Consider the following 19,052-nt stretch of genomic DNA (forward strand, 5'->3'; position numbering starts at 1 on the left):
GAAGGTTTTTTCCTCCTCTCTGCTGCAGCACTCAAGGTGCAGAAAAGGGGTTATTGTCTGGAAACTGCAGAGGAAGGAAAGTAGATAGTCCAGTATTATCTTCTGCACTTAAGTGTTTTGAAACTTGCTATAGCTTCCCTGTCTTGTTCTGTCTGATAGTCTGGTTTCTACCTTTTAACTACCTTCTAACCTGCTGACAACTATGCAGAGTCTGTATTCTTGTATTGCAGCAACTCACCAATACAACATAATGAGTTTGTATATTCTATATAATTCTGAAAACCGGTGGCGAAGGCTTCTAGAAGAAACCTTCTGTAATTTATGATAAACAAATGCACAAAGCAAGTAAATAGTATTAAACAAAACTCCACATATGTTTTGTAGGAGTCTCCAATGTCATCGCTGATCATTATCCTATCTCTAATTTGCAGAATTTTATAGCATGCTGTTATTTCATCCAGATTGAAAACCATTGATACAAGCATTTCAAATTAATCAGTAATGCAAGCATTATAATCCAGTGATCTTGATGTTTGGTCTAAATTTCTTTTCTAAATCAATGTAAAATAGAACAGAATTCTACCTATTACACATAGCTCTTTTCCTTTTCATTTAAAAATCAAAGATTTACCATGCAAAATGTAAATCCTCATCAATACAGCTGAAACAGCATCCATTACTTCATATTTCCCCCTTAGTAACATACGTACAGCTATATATGGATGTCTGCTAAAGTAACTCTTTCCAAGCTTGGAAAAATGTCCTTGCTGAGGAAAGTCGACCATGTTCAATATGGTTGATTTTTCCATATTAACTCAATATCTTAAAGCCAAGCAGGCCTGTGATACTGCCTTAATACAGACAAAAGGACATCTGTCAAATGTACACACTGTTTTAGCTGGGTTTACATTTTACATTCACAACTTTCTTCTGTGTATCTTCAATGCCACAGAGGACTTATCTTCGGTAGTCTTAAAGATTAGAGAATCTCCTTTATCTGCGGGGACTCTAGTAATGAGCCTGGCTCTGATGCCAAGGACTTGACAGCGCTGCTGGGCTTGAAGCAGTCATACTGAAAAAGCATGAAGATGGCACACTGTTTGAATGTCATGAAAGAGCCAAGGAAAACAGCAGCTGGATTTCTATAGAAGGTTAAAGATTCTGACTGTTCCAGAAATCAGGAAGAGGACAGTCTGGGCACTCAAATACTAATAGAGACAAAAGATTCCTTGTGCTTATATCTGATGATGCTGTTCTTCATGCTACAAAAAAACCCTTCCATTTAACACCTGAATAAGCTCTTCATTAAGAACAAGCACGGAGTACTGCCATTTAATGGACAGCAATCACAGTTTAAGTCCATGGCACTCATTTCCATCATTGCAAACATCATACAAACACTGCAAAGTATACTCAGAAAGTAAATTAGATATTAAAGACATACAAAATACCGACTGTATTTTGCTTGTAGATCTGTACAATTTAGAGGCATAATACTGCTAAAGACTCCATTGAGGTCTTTAAAGAAAAACTGTGAGACATTTTCTAAATTTCCTTATTTGTTTTGCCTGCCTTTCAAGGTCAGGAGCAGCAACATCCTTTTCCTTTTCAAAGATCTCAGGTCACTCTCATTCCCTACAATACTACCCTTTGATTTGGATTATGAGTTTTATATCCATAGAAAATGATACTTATCTAAATCAGGGCTGGCTCACCCACAAGACACAAAACTGAGCCCCAGGATTTCTCATCATTAAAAGACTGCTGTAGAAACAATACAGACTTTCAATATCAGTTTCCTGGTTAAAATCAAGCTGAAGTAGGTATATTCTCTCCACTAAAATTTTTTTCTGCTGTTTCAGTCACACATTGTATACAAGAATTAAGTTCAAAACCAAAGCTAAATAGTGCTGCTCTTAGATAAATGTTATATTTTTACACCATACATTCAGTACTTTATAGACTTTTTGAATCTTTCAAATTGAAAAGTGTTATACAAACTTGATCTGTTGTAACTATAAAAGAAATTAAAAAGATTTAGAGTTGAACTTTTAAAATAATATTAATTATTATATATTTTAATATACGTTAAGTTTTATTGAAGACTATCACTTTTCCTTCATGTTGAAATGAATGATGGTTGGTTTAGAAATATAAACAATATTTCTGGGTTTATACCTTCAGTGTGTCTGAAGCTTTACAACTAGTTTAGGATTTTATTGAGCAGAAAGAGCAGGAATAATAAATCAATGATACTCCACTGTGCAAGGCACCACCTGTGTCAAGGGACCTAAGGAAGGGCGCCAAGAGACAGAATAGCTGTAGCACTGCACCACAGAGAGAAATTCCACTGTTCAGCGACACTGTGGGCTGCACTGCTTTAATAGCTGCAATTAGCACATTGTCCTGTAGATAATGGATTTTATTCACACCTGGGTTTTGACCCTGTAAGGTTAGAAGAAAAGTGCCAGCAGCCCCCCCTCCTTACTTGAAGTAGAGCCTACAACTGAGATTGTGTGGCCAGAATAACACAGCTGCAGGCATCCTAGAGATTGCCTTTTTCCACAGAATTGTGACAATGATGACTTTCAGGTGTCATCCTCCAAAAGAAAATACAGAGAAGAAAAGCAGTGCAAAACTATACACTGTAGAAAATATCCCCTTCGGACCACAGTAATAGTCACTGCAGCAGAGAAATACTTTTTGCACTTTTCTGCACTAGCAACTGAGAACTCAGAAGGTAAGGACTTTCAGATATGAAGTCAATCTTTTTTTTCTTGCTTTTGTCAAAAACATACTTTTTATAAATCATGAAAAAAAGAAACAGATAAAAAACAAATAAATGCCAGCTCTTTAAATGTCAAATGTACAAAAGCCCTTCAAAGCTTTTAACTATAACTGAAAAGCTCAGTAAAGAACCTAGTTCTACACAACTCAACAGTCTTAACAGGTGGATTTCTGACTGTGCACTTACTCAAATTGAGTTGAATTCATATTTCATGTTATTTTAAAACTCATGAGCCAATAGAAGTTGTGCAATTAAGCACCTTTTGTTCTGAAATTGCTGTAGCTAGCAATCTTCATTTGTCCTCTAAAATTTCAGAGCAGCATTCCCTAGACACAATTGGAAGGTCTACATACAGCTTAGTCTCAAGAGTTACCATAATTCCATCATGTACTAGAATAGGAAGCATTAATGAATAAAGCATTATTCAATGTCCTCTCGTGCAAAAGAAATACAGATGCAGATTTATCAGAACACCACAGAAAACAAGTGAAGTTACATCCTCGTTTATTTCCTTTAGTTCCTTTTAAATTTCCTGCTTGCTTTCCCTTCATGGTCAAAACGTAATTGAAATACTGGCAGATAGTACACAAAAAAACCCCGTAAGCAATAAAATTTTTCTAACGACTTAGTTAGCCTGACTACTAATGCTCAAACAGATGTGAACTAATAGGGTCGTTCAGCATTCAGAAGAGTTGACAAACCAAAAGGCCCAAAGCCCCTAATTCATTTGACCTGTCTCTGGGCGCCCCCCTCAGCTACTGCTGTTCTGTGCGTAACGGGCTCTGATGTGCTCTGCAGACAGCATCTGCCAATTTCAGGGGATCAATAAACATCTGCCTCCTGGGCATGTCAGTACCCCCATCACCAAAAAGGGAGGCTGGGGCAGCCAGACTTCTAACTTACAACTTATGTTTTTAAAGAGAGCTGGGACAAATATAAACATAGATTTCCAAAACTAGATCCTCTGAAAACATATGTTTCTTTTTTAACCATGTAAGATTGACATGACCTAAGCAAGAAAACGTCTGCCAGAAAAGAACTGGCAAACTCCAAGGAAGACCCAAAGATTTCAAAATTGTGACCATCTCACCAGGAACTGCCCAAGGTCATCACTGCCCTTGGCTTCCTTGATTAAGAGACAGGATTTTTATCTCTTCTCACCTTCAGAGACCCATTTTACAAAGCAAGGAGTATCTATGCAATATTCAGTTAATCCTTATCTGAGCCTAATGCCATGAAAGACACAAATTTAATAGCAGCAACTCTTTGGGGAGACACTGCTGAAGATGGCAACAAGTTTGCAGTTATACTGGCAAAGGTGTCTTCATGTTGCTTGAGACTGACCCAACCCTTTTTTCACTTCCAGGACAACAGCTAAAGCAACAAAGGAAAATTACTGTCTATTCTCATCCTATCATCTTCCAAACCCGTAGCTGCCTGTGCACTTCGTGACAGTAGAAAAAAGTAATTGCACCCACTGGAAAATTTTCAGGACAAAATGTTGCACACCATTTTCCAAGGCAGGCACAAATGCTGATGCTCCCTTCACAGACACATAAGCATACAGCAGTGTTTATCCTGAATCCCAGAAATGCTATCAAATAACCAGAACTGAAGCTCTGCATTATGTAGTGAACAACTAACCCTAAAATATGATGATAAAATTTATTATTTCATCAGACTTTTCTATAAAATGTCTTGTTTGCCAAGTTCCTATGGTTGCATAAGCAGTGATAAGATCCCATCTTTTGCCTTAAGCACCAGGCAGTAATGATATAACTGTCATCTATTCCTTCCACAAAGGGATTAGTCTACCTTGAGGATTCCTTCACACCACTTCAGTGCTCATAAGACTTCTCTTTTGGAAATAATTTTTAAAGACCATCAATGCTTTCTTTAAAAAAAAAAAAAAACAAAACCAAAAACCCTTTTCTCCCATTTTTGGGGGCTACAAGATCTTTTAAAGCAAAAGCTTTCCCCCACTTTTCATTCTCTAACAATAAGCTTCTGTCCCTTAGCTTTTTGTTTTGATATGGGAAAGTGAAATGCATGTTAATTTTCAGGCTATGAGACCTTTGCCAGTATAACTCAGCATATTCTCAGCTTTATCTGAGTAGAACAGTCTGGAGAGTTTAAGCTTTTGCTAATAAAGATAATGATCTAACTTTTTATCCAAATATTTGTATGGAGCCTATCTGAATACCTGGGCACTTCCTATGAATCTCTAGTGTCTTTAATCCAAACAATTCCCATGGTACTGTTTATATTTTTACTTTTATCTCATACTACATAGACACAGAAGTGTCTGTTAAAATCCCAGCAACCCTTCAACAAATCATATTAAAGAAATTTGGGTGAGGATGATAACTGATACTTTAAGAAAAACAGCTGAGTCTTGTAAAGGCTCCCAGGTTGGTGAAGTGTCTCCACTCAGAATACAGCAGCGTAATCTGGCCAACTTTATATCCTTGTTGTGGTTTTTTTTTTTTAATCTGAAAGTTTAATGAAATCAGAGTACGTCTGGTGATTAGCAAATTGTGAAGAAAGATTATATTTTTATGAAAAACATCTATAAAAAGATAGGCTGATTATTCAAATCACTGGTTTTAAAGAGGAACAAATTAAAGTCACAATATAATGATGAGTAATGATGAGTACAAAAAGGTAATCCTCAAATGACTAAGTGTTGTTTGGTATAAATTGTCCTGCCTTTGCAACATGCTTTTAAAATTCAATCTGTAAATTACTTCATTATAATCTTTGTCAGGTATTTAGGCCACTTGTACTTGCAATCACTTAGCTAAATAAACAAGCCAGAACTTGTATTGAACACAAAACTTGTTTTAGCTTCAGTCTCTGTAAAGTCAGGGAAACTATTTTGAGGGGCACAGAGCAGGAGAAGGGGTGGACTGATGTCAGAAAACCATTTATCCATCTTAATTTTATCTAACCTAACTACCTAAGTATTTAGGAATCAAAACACAGCCCAATACAATGTAACTAGCATTAAAATTCTCGGTAGTAAAAAAAAAAAACCTAACTTTATTTCTCATTCAAAACTCACACATTTTAATTGTACTTAGTACACTTGCTATTTGGAAACTTGTTGGAACATCTTCATAAGCCATTTTCAGAATGTAAAAAAAAAAAATAATAATTGGGTATAAACATTAATTTTAACACTACCAGACAGTTATTCTTCTTTACTGTTATAACAAATAGAAAGGAACGCATGGGCCCACAATACATACATGGTTCATTTTCAATTAAAAAAAAAAAAAAAGTAATGAAACCATCTGCTTGCTATTTGCTAATGCACTGACAACACAAGAATTCCCAGTTAACACCACGATGGGTATTAGGACAATGGCTATTAGCTTTCATTGTTAAAGGTACATTTCCCAAAGACTTCAAAAAGATTTTTCTTAATGTGAGGAGTGCTAAATACGTTAGCAAATGGATACTCAAACTATTTCTGTAAGCCAGCCACAAAACCTCCCAGTGACTTCAGCAGACTTTGAATCAAGCCTTCAGATCCCAGCTATTACACATTTTCCCCATCTTTTCAATGAGCAATGATGGGTGTCTATTCTGAAAGCTAAATGTTTCTCTGTATTTTCTCTCACAAAAGATCAGAACCCTATAAGCACCATCTGGACTGCTTCTTTGTGCGTCTGTACTTTATGCAGATATGGTTGTCAAACACGGACTGCAAAAATCCTATTGTAGCAGCAGACAGTGAGTGGGATCTTTATCCAAGAATCCTTTGAAGTCAAAAGGAGCTGGATCAGGCCCTCCTTATGCTTTGCATAATAAAATCATTGAAGCTATTGTGCCAGTTTATACGTGCCATAATTGCATAGTTATTACCTTATGTTGGTTTTCTCACATAAACTCTTACCTCCAAGGCACGCCCCCATGGCCAATGAGAAGATTAATGGTTTCACAGGCAAGTTAACATCAGGATCTTTACTCAGATTGAGAAGCACAGGAATCTGTGGTTTAAGAAGAAAAGAGAGAGGTTCAGGAGACATTATCTAACCATCAGCACAATATTATTAAAATTCATTGAAGTAAACAACTTAAACCACCAGCAAGTCTAAAGAATAACTGTTTTGCTTGTTTGTTGTTTTTTAATTATTAACTTTGCATCATATTCTTGATTTGTACTCACTTTTCACCACTGACTGTGCTAGTCCTACAAGCCAAAGAGAAGGTATTGGCAATGTTAGGCGAAGCCTGACACAGATATTACTGGCAAAACTGAGGCCCCTCTTAAGGTTATGAGTGCTTTCCATTAGATCCTTCAAATTCAACAGGGAACTGACAGTGACTATAAATCAATTCCCCCTCCACTTCTTGAAACCTAAAGGACAAAGCTGTATCCCCTCTTGCTGGAGGCAGCTGTAAGAGATGCCCAGACCTTCACAATCAAGATGGCTGTAAATCATGTATCAGTAACTAAAAAACTCCAGAATCCTTACTATAATTAAAAATGTCCGATCTGTTAGGGAAAAAACTGAGAAAGATCAATGTGGCTGGTTTCTGAATTCATTATTTTACTTTTTAATCCAACATTGTATTTACCAGAAAATATAAATTTAGTTCACTGGGAAATACTTGCAAGTTTTATGAATTTAATTTAACCACTTTAGCAAATAAAATAAACCCCCTGAAAAGTTTGTAGGGAGACATAATAGACTTCATTAGGCAAATAGTATACAGCCCAAAAATACAGCAGGGAGGCTTTCTGGTAGCACCAGTTCTCAGTCAGTAACACCCTTCAAAGCTAAACAACTGTCACCTTAGTTGCAAAAAACTGGTTTGAGTTCAACTGAATTGTGTAACCACTTGGTTTGCAAGAAAGTTGTAATTAGTACCTGTCGAGTGAAGTTTGTTAGCAAAGGTAGAGGTGATAAGGCTAAATAACATGTACAGATGTTTATGGGACCAAAAGGGAGAGAGAAAGAATACGCAAACATGGAACAGCAAGAGATCAAGCAGGAAGGGATTTGTGGAAATAACTGTGATATGCCTTAAAATTAATCCTTTCTCAGAGTCCAGGATTTTCAGTTGTGACTAAATTTATGACTTTTAATCCTCCAGTTTGTCATTTGAATGTATTCCACAGATCCCCCTCAAGGGTTATGATCTCAGAGATGGAACAGCTCCCTCTTGAAAAATATTTTCATTTTGATGGCTGAGTGATGCTCACCTTTACTGACTGTGTGTGTTCTCTTGGTATAGAGCAATATATAGGCTTTATGAAGAATACAACAGTTTCCCCATCCCTCCTGCCAGTGGTGTTAATCATGCCTCTCAAATCCTCTAACTGATTAGCTAGATAAGTCAATATCTAAACAGTTATTCTTAAATTCAACATTGCCTGAAGATGTCTATTTCTACTTTAAGGCCCAAAGAAGGGTCAGCATGCCCAACATCTTGTCTGTTTTTCCCATGAAACAGTCATAAAAGATTTTATTTTTCCCCACAGAATTTGTTTCTCTCAAACCAACACTGCTAGAACATATGCAATTCAAACTGCAGTTATATTTATTTAGAAACAATGTTGTGTTTCAACATAAACCAAAATTTAAACACAAATACTGAAATCACAGGATAAGCCATTTTGCTCAATCTAAATAAAGCATTTTTTCCTACTAGATAATTTGGACCAGAGGACCAAGCCCAATTATTTAGTACCTCAGAATTATTTGCAAGCATCCTGACGTACTACAGTTAACTCACTTGTTGCAGGACACAATCCTGAACCATGCAGACTAGCAACACCTCTTAAAATTAGACTTCTCCTTGTGTGTGACCTGCCCAGTGCAGAGAAGGCAGTTAGGCAGAGTCGGTTAAAATTATAATCCTATTTCATTGCTCTTGAGGTCAGTCCTAAAGCTGTTGCCAGTCAGCTCCCAAGTGCAGAGCAAGTAATGACATTTTCACACCTCACTGTTGAGAACCATGCAGAAAGCAGAGCCCTGCAGCCCTCCAGGAGCCCCCTCCCTAATTACGGCACTGTGAAGGACAGGGGAAGCAAGAAGCAAAACAGAAATCCCAGACAGAAAGTCCATGAGATAATTCTCTGCTCGGTATTTGCAGCCACACACGCATAATAGTGCCATCAGAAAATTTGGTTCTCTGTTTAGTGAAGGAGCTCAGGATCAAGAGCTCTCAGTGTCCTGTAAGTCTCTATTGACTAAAGACACAGAAACCCTCTAAAAGAAAGTCACTGAACAAAGGTTTCAACTCACTGTGTCTTCTTTTAAACACAAAGATAAATTGCAATGTAACAAGAGAAGGTGCAACTGTGTAATGTGCTTGAATCTCCATTTCTTTTTTTGAAAATCCATCAGGTTTGGGACCCAAAAATATACAGTTGACCACATTGGTTTTATTGTTCTCTCCTTGACATCACATTGTTTTTCTTCCACTTAGAAATACCATGAATTCTTTTTTAAAAGGTTTCATAATAATTAATCATCTATGTTAGAATTATCATCAATGATGTCATGCTCCTAAGTCCATTAACAGGCAATAGGGCTAGATCAAGAATCGCTGCTCTCATAGATGTCTGTTTTTCTGTTTCATAGATGTTTCAAAACATTGAAACAAGCCTTAGCAATACATATTTGTTTACACTTAAATTTGAATGTTTCCTCTATTTAAAGGAATTAATCTCTACTAAAGAATATTGGTTATAAGTCACAATGGAAGTCCTATGGATCTCTGACACGTGCTTGAAGTTAGATTTAATGTGTATATATCCTTTTTATTTTTAACAAGGTGTGCTGCACCATAAGTTTCAGTTTTTAATAACTTGAATAACCAGATAAAAGATGAATGCAAAACATTCAGTTAAATTTCTAGTGTTTCAGATAGAAATATTTAGTTGATCCATAATGTACAGTAATTTTTTTGCAAACATGCATTATGCTGTCCAAAAGTCACTGGTGTCTAATTCTTTTGACCTAAAAGTAGGCATAATGCAAACAGATTGTTCTATATTCCGTCCCAACAACTTTCCTGGTTAAAAAAAAAAAAAAAAAAAAAAAAAAAAAGAAATCTGATCATCAGCAAGAACTCTTGAAGAGATGTTGCAAAGTAATTAAAGCCAATGGACATTTCTTAGTGCTTGAGCATTTGTATTTTAATATATCTATTTTAAATACATAAGAATCATGCACAGTCAGTTACAAAGGAACCTGCCTCTCTGTTTTCCCCCAAAATCACCTTTTTGTCACGTGTAATTTTCTTTCATGTGAGTATATGCTGGGCAACATTTTTGCGCTATCAATATCTCAAACCTTAGCTCCATCTACTGTTATGATTAAATGAGTGATAAAAACAGAAATACAAAATATAAAAGGGTTAGAAGGAAAATTTTCACTGTAGTTTTCAATGTTTTTGAAAAACTGGGTTGGTTCTACATCTCTTTCTGATTCAGCCTGATGCTACTTACAATAGCATCAAAAGCACTCCAAGCTAGGATACTTTGCAAACTGGGGTATAACTGGCTGTGATACATACTGTACAAATATCTTGTCATATTGATTTAACTTGTTTGGATTTAGATTTTTTCATAGTTCTATGAAGCTCTGCCCCTCAACAGAGAAAAAAGTAAAAGTTAAAGCCTATGAAGCCTCATGTTTCCTTCATTATTCCCTCTTTGGATTATGTAAACAGGACCTTTATCAATATTAGGGGAGAAATAATGTCTTACCAGGTAAATAGCTTTTATTTCTTTTATCCTTTATTTCAAGTCTCACCAGGATAAATCTCTGTTTGACCAGTTTCGTTAAAAACTGCTGATTTTGCTGGAAAGTTTGAGATTGAAGCACCCAACATTGCTGCTTGATTGGCAGGATTTAGATAGAATGAGTGATGTAGCTCTATAAAGCAAAGCCAAATCCCTCTCACCCACTCATTGTAGGGCTATCTGCCTCTAGGTATTAAAACAGCAAAATGCAATGCAACTGTAAGAAATAATGATTGTACCTGGGAAAAGGAGAGTGTCCCCAAAGACTTGATACAGAAATGAAATAGCCATTAATCTTTATTCTATATAGGGTGTTATGTGTAAAATATATATAGGATGTAAGATGATGCAAAAAGAACAATGCCAGTGTCTACACATATTGGCACATTTGTCTATATTAAGTATCCTAAACAAAAGCAACCCTTGTGAAGAAAATGTTTGTTTGTACCATATACTGTTGAAGTACGTATAACATGCTACAAATATAAAAACACCAAAAATGTAATTTTTGGTATTTTCAACTTTTGCAGCGTTTTTATTCTTAAATCAGTACTGCAAGCTTTTAAAAATTGAATGGGATTTTATTACTGTTATAAATTATCCACCTTCCCTAAAGAATATAATCTATTAACAGTTAATAATATTAGAAATTCAGACTCAAAAAATATGATTCTCTAGGACAGTATATTTCTTATACCTCTCAGATCTCTAACATTCTGAAAATTTAAGCCACATGAAGCAATCAAAGAGAAAGGAAGCTAAATGTTTATGCTCAATGTTTACTTTAAATGAAGGTTTTGAAAAAAAAAGAAATCTGAGAGATTTTAGACCAGAATTATATGCACCAAATACTACTAAGCAAAATTTCATAAAATACTGTAGTTTCCTCATAACAATCCTTGCATTTACATTGTGGTATGCAGTCCTTTTTTGTTAAAAGAAACTGGTGCTGTTTGCACATCTCAATTCTGTTGTCTACTTGACAGAGGGGGTCTATTTGACACTTCTCAAGCCTTGTTCATTCCGGTCCTGTTTGTACAAAAGTGGAATGAAGAGTCTTGAACATTTTGCTTTCACATTTACTTTGGTACATAGATTTCTTTCTTTGTAAGCAAAACGATGATCAAAGACTTAACATTTTCACACCTTGTTGTCACAGCCTCTTTTCCAAGACTCCAAATTACCAAAGAACAAGTTGAATCAAGATCTTTATCCTGTTCACTTATTTTTATAACAAAACCTTCTCATGGGCATGGCATTCCACTGTCAAGGAGATGAAGAAGGAAGACCTTTTCTGAACCTATTAAGATCTCCTTTTGGAATACAAAGAGAAATGATGATTTAGCTTTACTAGCAGGACCCTGGATATGCAGAGAGGAGACCAAAGAGGAGGAGCGCTGGTCCTGCTCTATCAGTAAGCATCTCCTCCTGGGATAGCAGGAGACTCATAAGAGAGTGAGTCTCTCAGCTACTTCTGCTTTCCAAAGGTAACACTTGTACAAGTAATCACACATCCGTATTGTGTAAGAAGAGTATCTTAGACAAGTTTATCCTATTCCTGTGCAGCACAGTAAGGTCATATTGCCCATTTTGTCTATTTGTGTAAAATGACAATGAAACAACAATCCACATCTTTACTTTAGGGATTCAGTGCTGCTTTACACCATGGGATTTCACAGCACGCATTTTGCTAAGAACTGCATGTGGTAAAGATGTCTTCTGTGAAAACTGTAGAGATTGTGCATTAATAGGAAACAATTTGTAGCTTCCCAAATTGTTGATGATTGGTCTGTCTCTGCAGACAGCTATGGCCCAGTCTTAAACTTTTATCAAGCACTGACACGCAGGACATTGTAGAAAACTCTGGTAGGGAGAAGACAAAGAAGATCTAAAAATAAAACTGGCACTGAGAACATGAGATACATATGAAACATTCAGTACTGCGAATAAGAAGCCTCTGACAGATTTACAGGCAATAAATAGTGGGTCAAAAATCATCTTGTTTCTAAGAAAGACCTGTCGGAGACTAAGTCACCTTGCTAGTAAGGTAGTTAATGGAAATTGTTGGTTACTTTATATTGAGGAAATAGTGTTTAAACTCAGCTAAAATGGCTATACTACAGCTATATTTTTAGTTCTGGTAATAAAAGAAAAATATAAACAGATGCTTCCAGCATATAGTCAATAAAACATGTCAATAAAATAAACAGCTTGAATGCACCGTTGGTGAGTTTGCTGATGACAGCAGACTGGGAGGTGCTGTCAAGTCTCTCAAGGGACAAGAGGACTTGCAGAAGCTTCTAGATAGATTGGACTATTGGGCTACAATTAATGGGATGAAACTTAATAACTCAAAATGCTGCATTCTGGATCTAGAATGGAGTAACGCCAGGCACAAGAATAAACTGGGAGAGGGGTGGCTGGAGAGCAGCCCTGCCAAAAGGGATCTGGGGGTGCTGGTCGGCAGCAGGCTCAATGCAGGTCAGCAGTGGCCCTGGCAGCCACCAGGGCAACCCGCACCCTGGGGTGCCCCGGACACGGCACAACCAGCCGGCCAGAAGAGGTGATGGTACCGCTGTGTTCAGCCTTGGTGTGGCCTCACCTGGAGCGCTGTGGGCAGTTCTGGGCCCCACGAGTTAAGGATGTGAAGGTCCTTGAATGTGTCCAGAGGAGGGAAAGAAAGCTGGTGAAAAGGCTGGAAGGCATGTCCTGTGAGAAGCCACTAAGGACCTTGGCTTTGTCAACTTTGGACAAAAAGAGGTTGAGGGGTGACCTCATTGCTCTCTACAGCTTCCTGAAGAGGGGATGGGGAGAAGGAGTTGCTGAGCTCTTCTCCCTGGGATCCAGACACAGAACGCCTGGGAGTGGCTCAAAGCTGTGCCAGGGGACGTTCCAACGGGATGTTAGGAAGAATATCTTTACCAAGAGGGTGGTCAAACACAGGAACAGGCTTCGTGGAGAGGTGGTCGATGCCCCAAGCCTGTCAGTGTTTAAGAGGCATTTGGACAATGCCCTCAACGATGTGCTTAACTTTTGGTCAGCCCTGAAGTGGTCAGGCAGTTGGACTAAGTGATTGTTGTAGGTTGCTTCTAAGTGAAATACTCTATAATGCTTAAACATTTTGCTATGGTACATTTTTTAAATATTAACAAGAAATTATTCATTTTCCTATCACTTGCAGACAGCTATCACAATTGCCAGGCATGCTTATGCAATGAAGTGCGATACACTCTCTCATATGAACACCTACTAAATTAGGGAGCTGGATCTTCACTCTTCAATGCTTAATGAGAAGGGGAAAGTCCTGGGATTACATTTTATCAAGCAGGTTCCAATTCCCTCATCTTGTTTTGGGGCAGTTCATTATCTCTGCATTCAGGACAAATTATATGAAACAAGCAATTGGAAGATACTCTGCAGGCTGTTTTGTCTTTGTGCAGCTCCAATGCTTTATTTTAGTTTAACAAACAGAATTTCACCAAGACAGAAACAATAAAAGTAATCTACCTATGATGAGTTAAATGCCCTCAGAAACTCATTCCGCTGTTTCATGTATTCAATTACCTTTCTACAGTATCCTCTGTACCATAAAATACTTGCTGTGTTCTGAGCTTTTTGAAGAGTTTTCAGTTTAGCAACTTCTGTACATGAATTCCATACAGTACTGACATTTTTGATGGTGGGGTTATACCAGATTTACTCTTGTCTAAAGCAATGAAGAATTTGACCAACAACTGTGTTGCACTGGAAAGGTATTTTCAGAGTAAGGTGCTTCAAGTAATAAACTAATCTGATTTTTGTGATTTCAGAATTTTTTAGTAAGAGAGAACTCTTCTCCATGATGCTGATGCTGAAGGCTGCTGGAAAAATCATTTTTTTTCAAAATATTTAAACACATGAATATTTTGCACCTTAAAATACTTTCACCTTAAACTAACTGAAAATATTTAGGTTTTGTTCTTAAGACTGCAGATAATGTGTTTATGTTTTAGGATAAACAAGAATCCTAATTTGTCGACATAGATACTTAGAAATAACTGAAAATGCTTAGATTTTCTCCTAGGAAATAATTTTCCTTATCTGTTTTCATTACTTCAATTCATAAAACAGTTTATATTTCTAGAATTATTAATAATGCTGGCTCAGATGTATCCATATTTTAATTACCTTTTAAAACTATTGATCTACAGCTTCCACTTTTCACATCCTGTTAAGGTAAGGATCGGTCAGTTTTAAATTTTAATGCTATCCAATCTGAAACTTAAAATGGACAAGTCAACTTTATCCAAACACAGATAAAGTGAAATTTTTAGTTGCAAAATCCATTAAAAAGGCATTCTTTTTCATTTTTATTTTTTTCTATAGACAAAGCAAATCATTATGAATCTGATTGTCCCACTAGTACAAAGAAGCTGAAATGAAAACTTGGACAACCATCCTTCAACTTGATTTTTTTTAAGGAAACACAATATCATGGTTACAGAGCTATCTGCAAGTTTTCCTCTTTTTCTTTGCTCCAGCTGTGTGCCTTATAAGCCAAACCTCATGCTGTAGTGGAATTCCCTGTTCCTTCCATTTCTTAGGCAGGTCCTGGGTCAAAATACATATCAATTGTATTGGCTACTTCTACATATGCAAGTAACATGGTGTGATAGGACCTTGAAAGCATTGGAGATGAGTCTCTTTTTATCTATGCTGGCTTCAGCCCAGGGGGGTCAGTCACCTCATACTGGAGACCCTTACTTCTGCCCACTCTCATGCCATTTCTGAGTTACTACACCGAGTGTGTGTAGCCCACCCCACCCCTCCGCGCCAAGTCTGGACAGCGCACACTGCATAGTGATGTAGGGGATGAATGAAAGACCTTTTCCAGCAACACAGAGGCAGTGCTGGGGACATCCCATGAACGAACTGATGACTGTCTTCTTGAGCCTGCCCACCCCTGAAGGAACAGAGCAGTATGACTTTCTAGATACCCTTACCATCACAGTAGTTTTGCCCACAGTCATCTGGGGGCTCACAACCAGAAATGCTTGGGCTAATGGTACTGTCTCATCTCTGGAATATGGGACAAAAATCATGGTATACTCACCTTTTAAATGCAGAAGAGACACTATTGATGTCCTTGACTGTGAGCTGCCACCAAGCTTTTCATCATCTCTGCATAGTATTTCAGGAATCCCTATCCATGTACAAGTCAAAGTGCTGTGAGACTGGTTTCCCCTAACTTCTACTGGTTAGTGGCTAACTGCCTTGGGGTGAGCAAATCCTCTATTGGCAGAGGTCTGACACCATCCTCCAAACACTCTTTTCTCAGTCAGATCTATGAAACCATCCAGATTTTTTGTATCACTGGATTCAGAAAATGGGAAGAACTTGATGGGACCCACATCCCTACCCAGTACATGGTCCATCAAGGCTACGACTACAAAAAACACAAGAGAGACTGCCCCATTGTCATGCAGACATTTGTTCACCACTGAAGGAGATTTATGGAGCCCTGAAGGGACTCAATATATGTGTCTTCCATTACTATGAGCACAGGCTCAGCTGTGAAGCTGGAACCTTTTGCCAGAAAAGGACAGTATCATTCGTGGCTACATCATAGCAGGTGCCCCATACTCCTGTATCATTAGGGCATATGAAACCAAACTCATATATGGAAGCATGTCAGTATGATCCTCTGCTTCTGAGTACACAGCTGTGGTTGACCTCCAAGCTTTTGCTCCCACTGGGTAACTGTATGAATGTGTGAGTGAACTATGTGGCTGAATAAATGAATTTGCTGTATGGATGGTTATCTGTTATTAATAATTACAATTTGATTCTGTAAATACCAAGTCAATAAATAAAAGGAGATCTATACACATTGCACTGTGTGTTTATTACACACACATACTCAGTCCCCAGTAAGTGAAAAATCATTCTACAAAAGAGCTGTGTTCAATATATGCAATATTCCTCATTGGAAGTTTATAGCTTTAACATATATAGTGATAAATAGCCTTCCAAAACCAAATATTGCTTGTTTTAACAGTAGGAACCAAGCGCCAAAGAAAAAGAATTTTGAATGAAAGTTTATACAACCTTACATAAGAACCTGGGACTTAGTTCCTTAGGAATTTTCTGTAGGTTTCTAATGTAGAATGACAAAGATCAAAGTGCAAGTTCATTCACTGAGCTAGATGATGCTAGGTCTTGACTTTAGTCTGCCACATAACAATTAATATCTTAATACCTCAGCTAATGACTGCTTTTGCAGAGGTGAGAATACACCTGCATTTTTCTTTCTTCCTGCCTCCACACTCTGCCTATTTTAAAAGAAAAAAAAAATAAATAAAAAATTGCAGCAGTCTCTTAGGTTCAGCCCAGAGCAGAATGAAAAAGATATGTATTTTACATGTCTAAAATGTTGTCAAGGATCCTTTCCTGTCCATCTGTATTTCTCTTCCTCAAAGATACAAAAGAAGTGGTCTTCAGGCATCCCAAAGGATTCCTGCATTTCAGTCCCATTTCCCAAAACATACTTTTGTAAAAGAAGGTTTGTTTCAAAACCTGTAAAAGCCCCTTTGGTTGATGTGCATGCAAGTCCTTTTCAGTATTACCTCAAGCTAGTTTTCATAGACTAGCTGGATATGAGGCAAATAGTCCTCAAGTGTTTGCTGGGAGGTGACTCATCCTGAACCAATCTCTCCTTCCATGTTTATTGCACTCTGTTGTTCTTACATCAATATAATTCCACAATGAACACCATGTCAATCAAACCAAAATACTCTATTAACATATGATAGAGCAGTCACAAATCTGTCCAATCTGTCACATGCCCTGTAAGAAGTGTCTTAAACCTTGACACAGGCTAAGGGTGGACATGACCACCCAATAACAATGGAAGAAAAAAGGCACAGAAAAATTATATTTAGCTAAGAACAAGCTGTAACAATGAATCATTCCTACAGAATAATGAAGGGATTATTGCACTTTAAACAGAGAACTTGATTGAATAAACCTATCTGAGCATGCATTGATTTGTTATAATTTGCTGCTTTTCTAATATTCAAACTCAGCTGCTGATAAACATTTGTTACGCTTAACATTATTTGCTGGTTTTTAAACTAATTACATAAGTAAGGCAGCAATAAATGGTTCAGGTGTTAACAAAGCATTAGTGTAACTACACAGCATGTAGAGGGAAAACATTGATAGCAGCAGATGGATAGTGACAGTTTCCATCAAAAAGAGAATTTTACTTTTCAGCTATGGATGTGGATGTAAGACAGAAAGTGTAAAAATGCAGCCAAACCAGTGTCTCTAGTTCCACAGCTAACTGTGGCTGCTAGCACCAATGGCCAGCTAGATGCCTAAACATCATGAATAAGCTTGCAATACTGATTTCATCTCAGGGGATAAACTAAACTACAACAAAGCAGAGATCAAAAAAACCCCAAATCGTAATCAGCAAGCTCAGCTGCCTTGCCAGCACCAGGAGGAGGACGTGCAAGTGCTGCACAGACCCTACCATTGTAGCCGTGAAGGGGATATTGTCAATCACAGAGGAGGCCAAAGCAGACACCCAGAGCACTAAAACGATGGCCACTGCCAAGCGCTGGTCCTCAGGAACCACCTGGAATTGAGAGAGATCAAATTAAAATTTTGATGAGATCAGTGTTGTTCTGTCCTCCCCCGTGGCATAATTGCACAATCTTCACAGATTTAATTTATCAGTATTTATTATTCCTTTAGGCTCTGAGATAGGAAAACATCTTAAAGAAAACAGCCTAACATTTAATAACACAATTACTGTTCTTTTTCCAAGAAAATTTGAACAAATAGAAATATAAAGACTGATATTTCTAATATTCAGATTTCATGCAAGAAATATATCGTGCAACTATGAATTTTCACCTTTCACTGTTTATGCTTTTTACATCTTTGTATTTTTGGGGTTTTTTAGACTACAGAAAAGGCTTCCCTTTTGCATTTATGGCTATGTTTATTCTGGGTGTGGACAGATACCTACATATTAAAGATAACCCATGACAAAGTATGACACATTTTCTTGATATTGCCGATGCAGGCATGCAGTCATTAATACTAAATCAAAATGAAAGTCTTATTCATTATTCTACTGGAGTAAAACTATTTTCCTTACCTGTAAATATTTTAAGCATACCTTTATTAACAAAGCTGTCTGCTCTCCTATATAGTCTATTAAGTGCAGATGAGCCAAAGCCTAAAAGAAAAAGACATGGCAGAAATTGGTAGCTGTATTTGCAGAAGTGGGTTGGTTGTACAGGAGTGACTGGTAGGCTGAGGTTTAAAATGGCATTCTTCAGTGGATACGTGTTTTCTGAATACCTGAACACAACTGTTGTCTATTAATCCAACTTCCCCCAAAACACAATATAGATAAAGTATATCATGTGTTTAAAAAGTTGGATGGAAACAGTCTTGTGCTCAGTCTCAGATGAAGAAATAGGAAAACAAAATATGTGTTTCTGT

At 37.2% G+C, this 19,052-nt stretch overlaps 1 protein-coding gene across 2 annotated transcripts in view; it reads right to left on the bottom strand.

Moving 5' to 3' along the window:
• The window catches only part of OCA2 (OCA2 melanosomal transmembrane protein), a 176,538-nt gene that overhangs the window by 49,433 nt on the left and 108,053 nt on the right, over positions 1-19,052 (bottom strand). Inside the window, exons 19-21 of one of the 2 annotated variants that reach the window (XM_037378549.1) lie at positions 18,724-18,783; positions 18,070-18,174; positions 6,690-6,783 (exon numbers count right to left, since the gene is read on the bottom strand). In XM_037378549.1, the coding sequence (XP_037234446.1) occupies positions 6,690-6,783; positions 18,070-18,174; positions 18,724-18,783 (259 nt within the window). Of the gene's footprint in view, positions 1-6,689; positions 6,784-18,069; positions 18,175-18,723; positions 18,784-19,052 lie in introns of those variants that run through there. The other variant, XR_005102861.1, reaches the window with a different exon arrangement.

Source organism: Falco rusticolus, chromosome 2 (genome assembly GCF_015220075.1).
Source record: "Falco rusticolus isolate bFalRus1 chromosome 2, bFalRus1.pri, whole genome shotgun sequence".
Classification (NCBI taxonomy): Eukaryota; Metazoa; Chordata; class Aves; order Falconiformes; family Falconidae; genus Falco; species Falco rusticolus.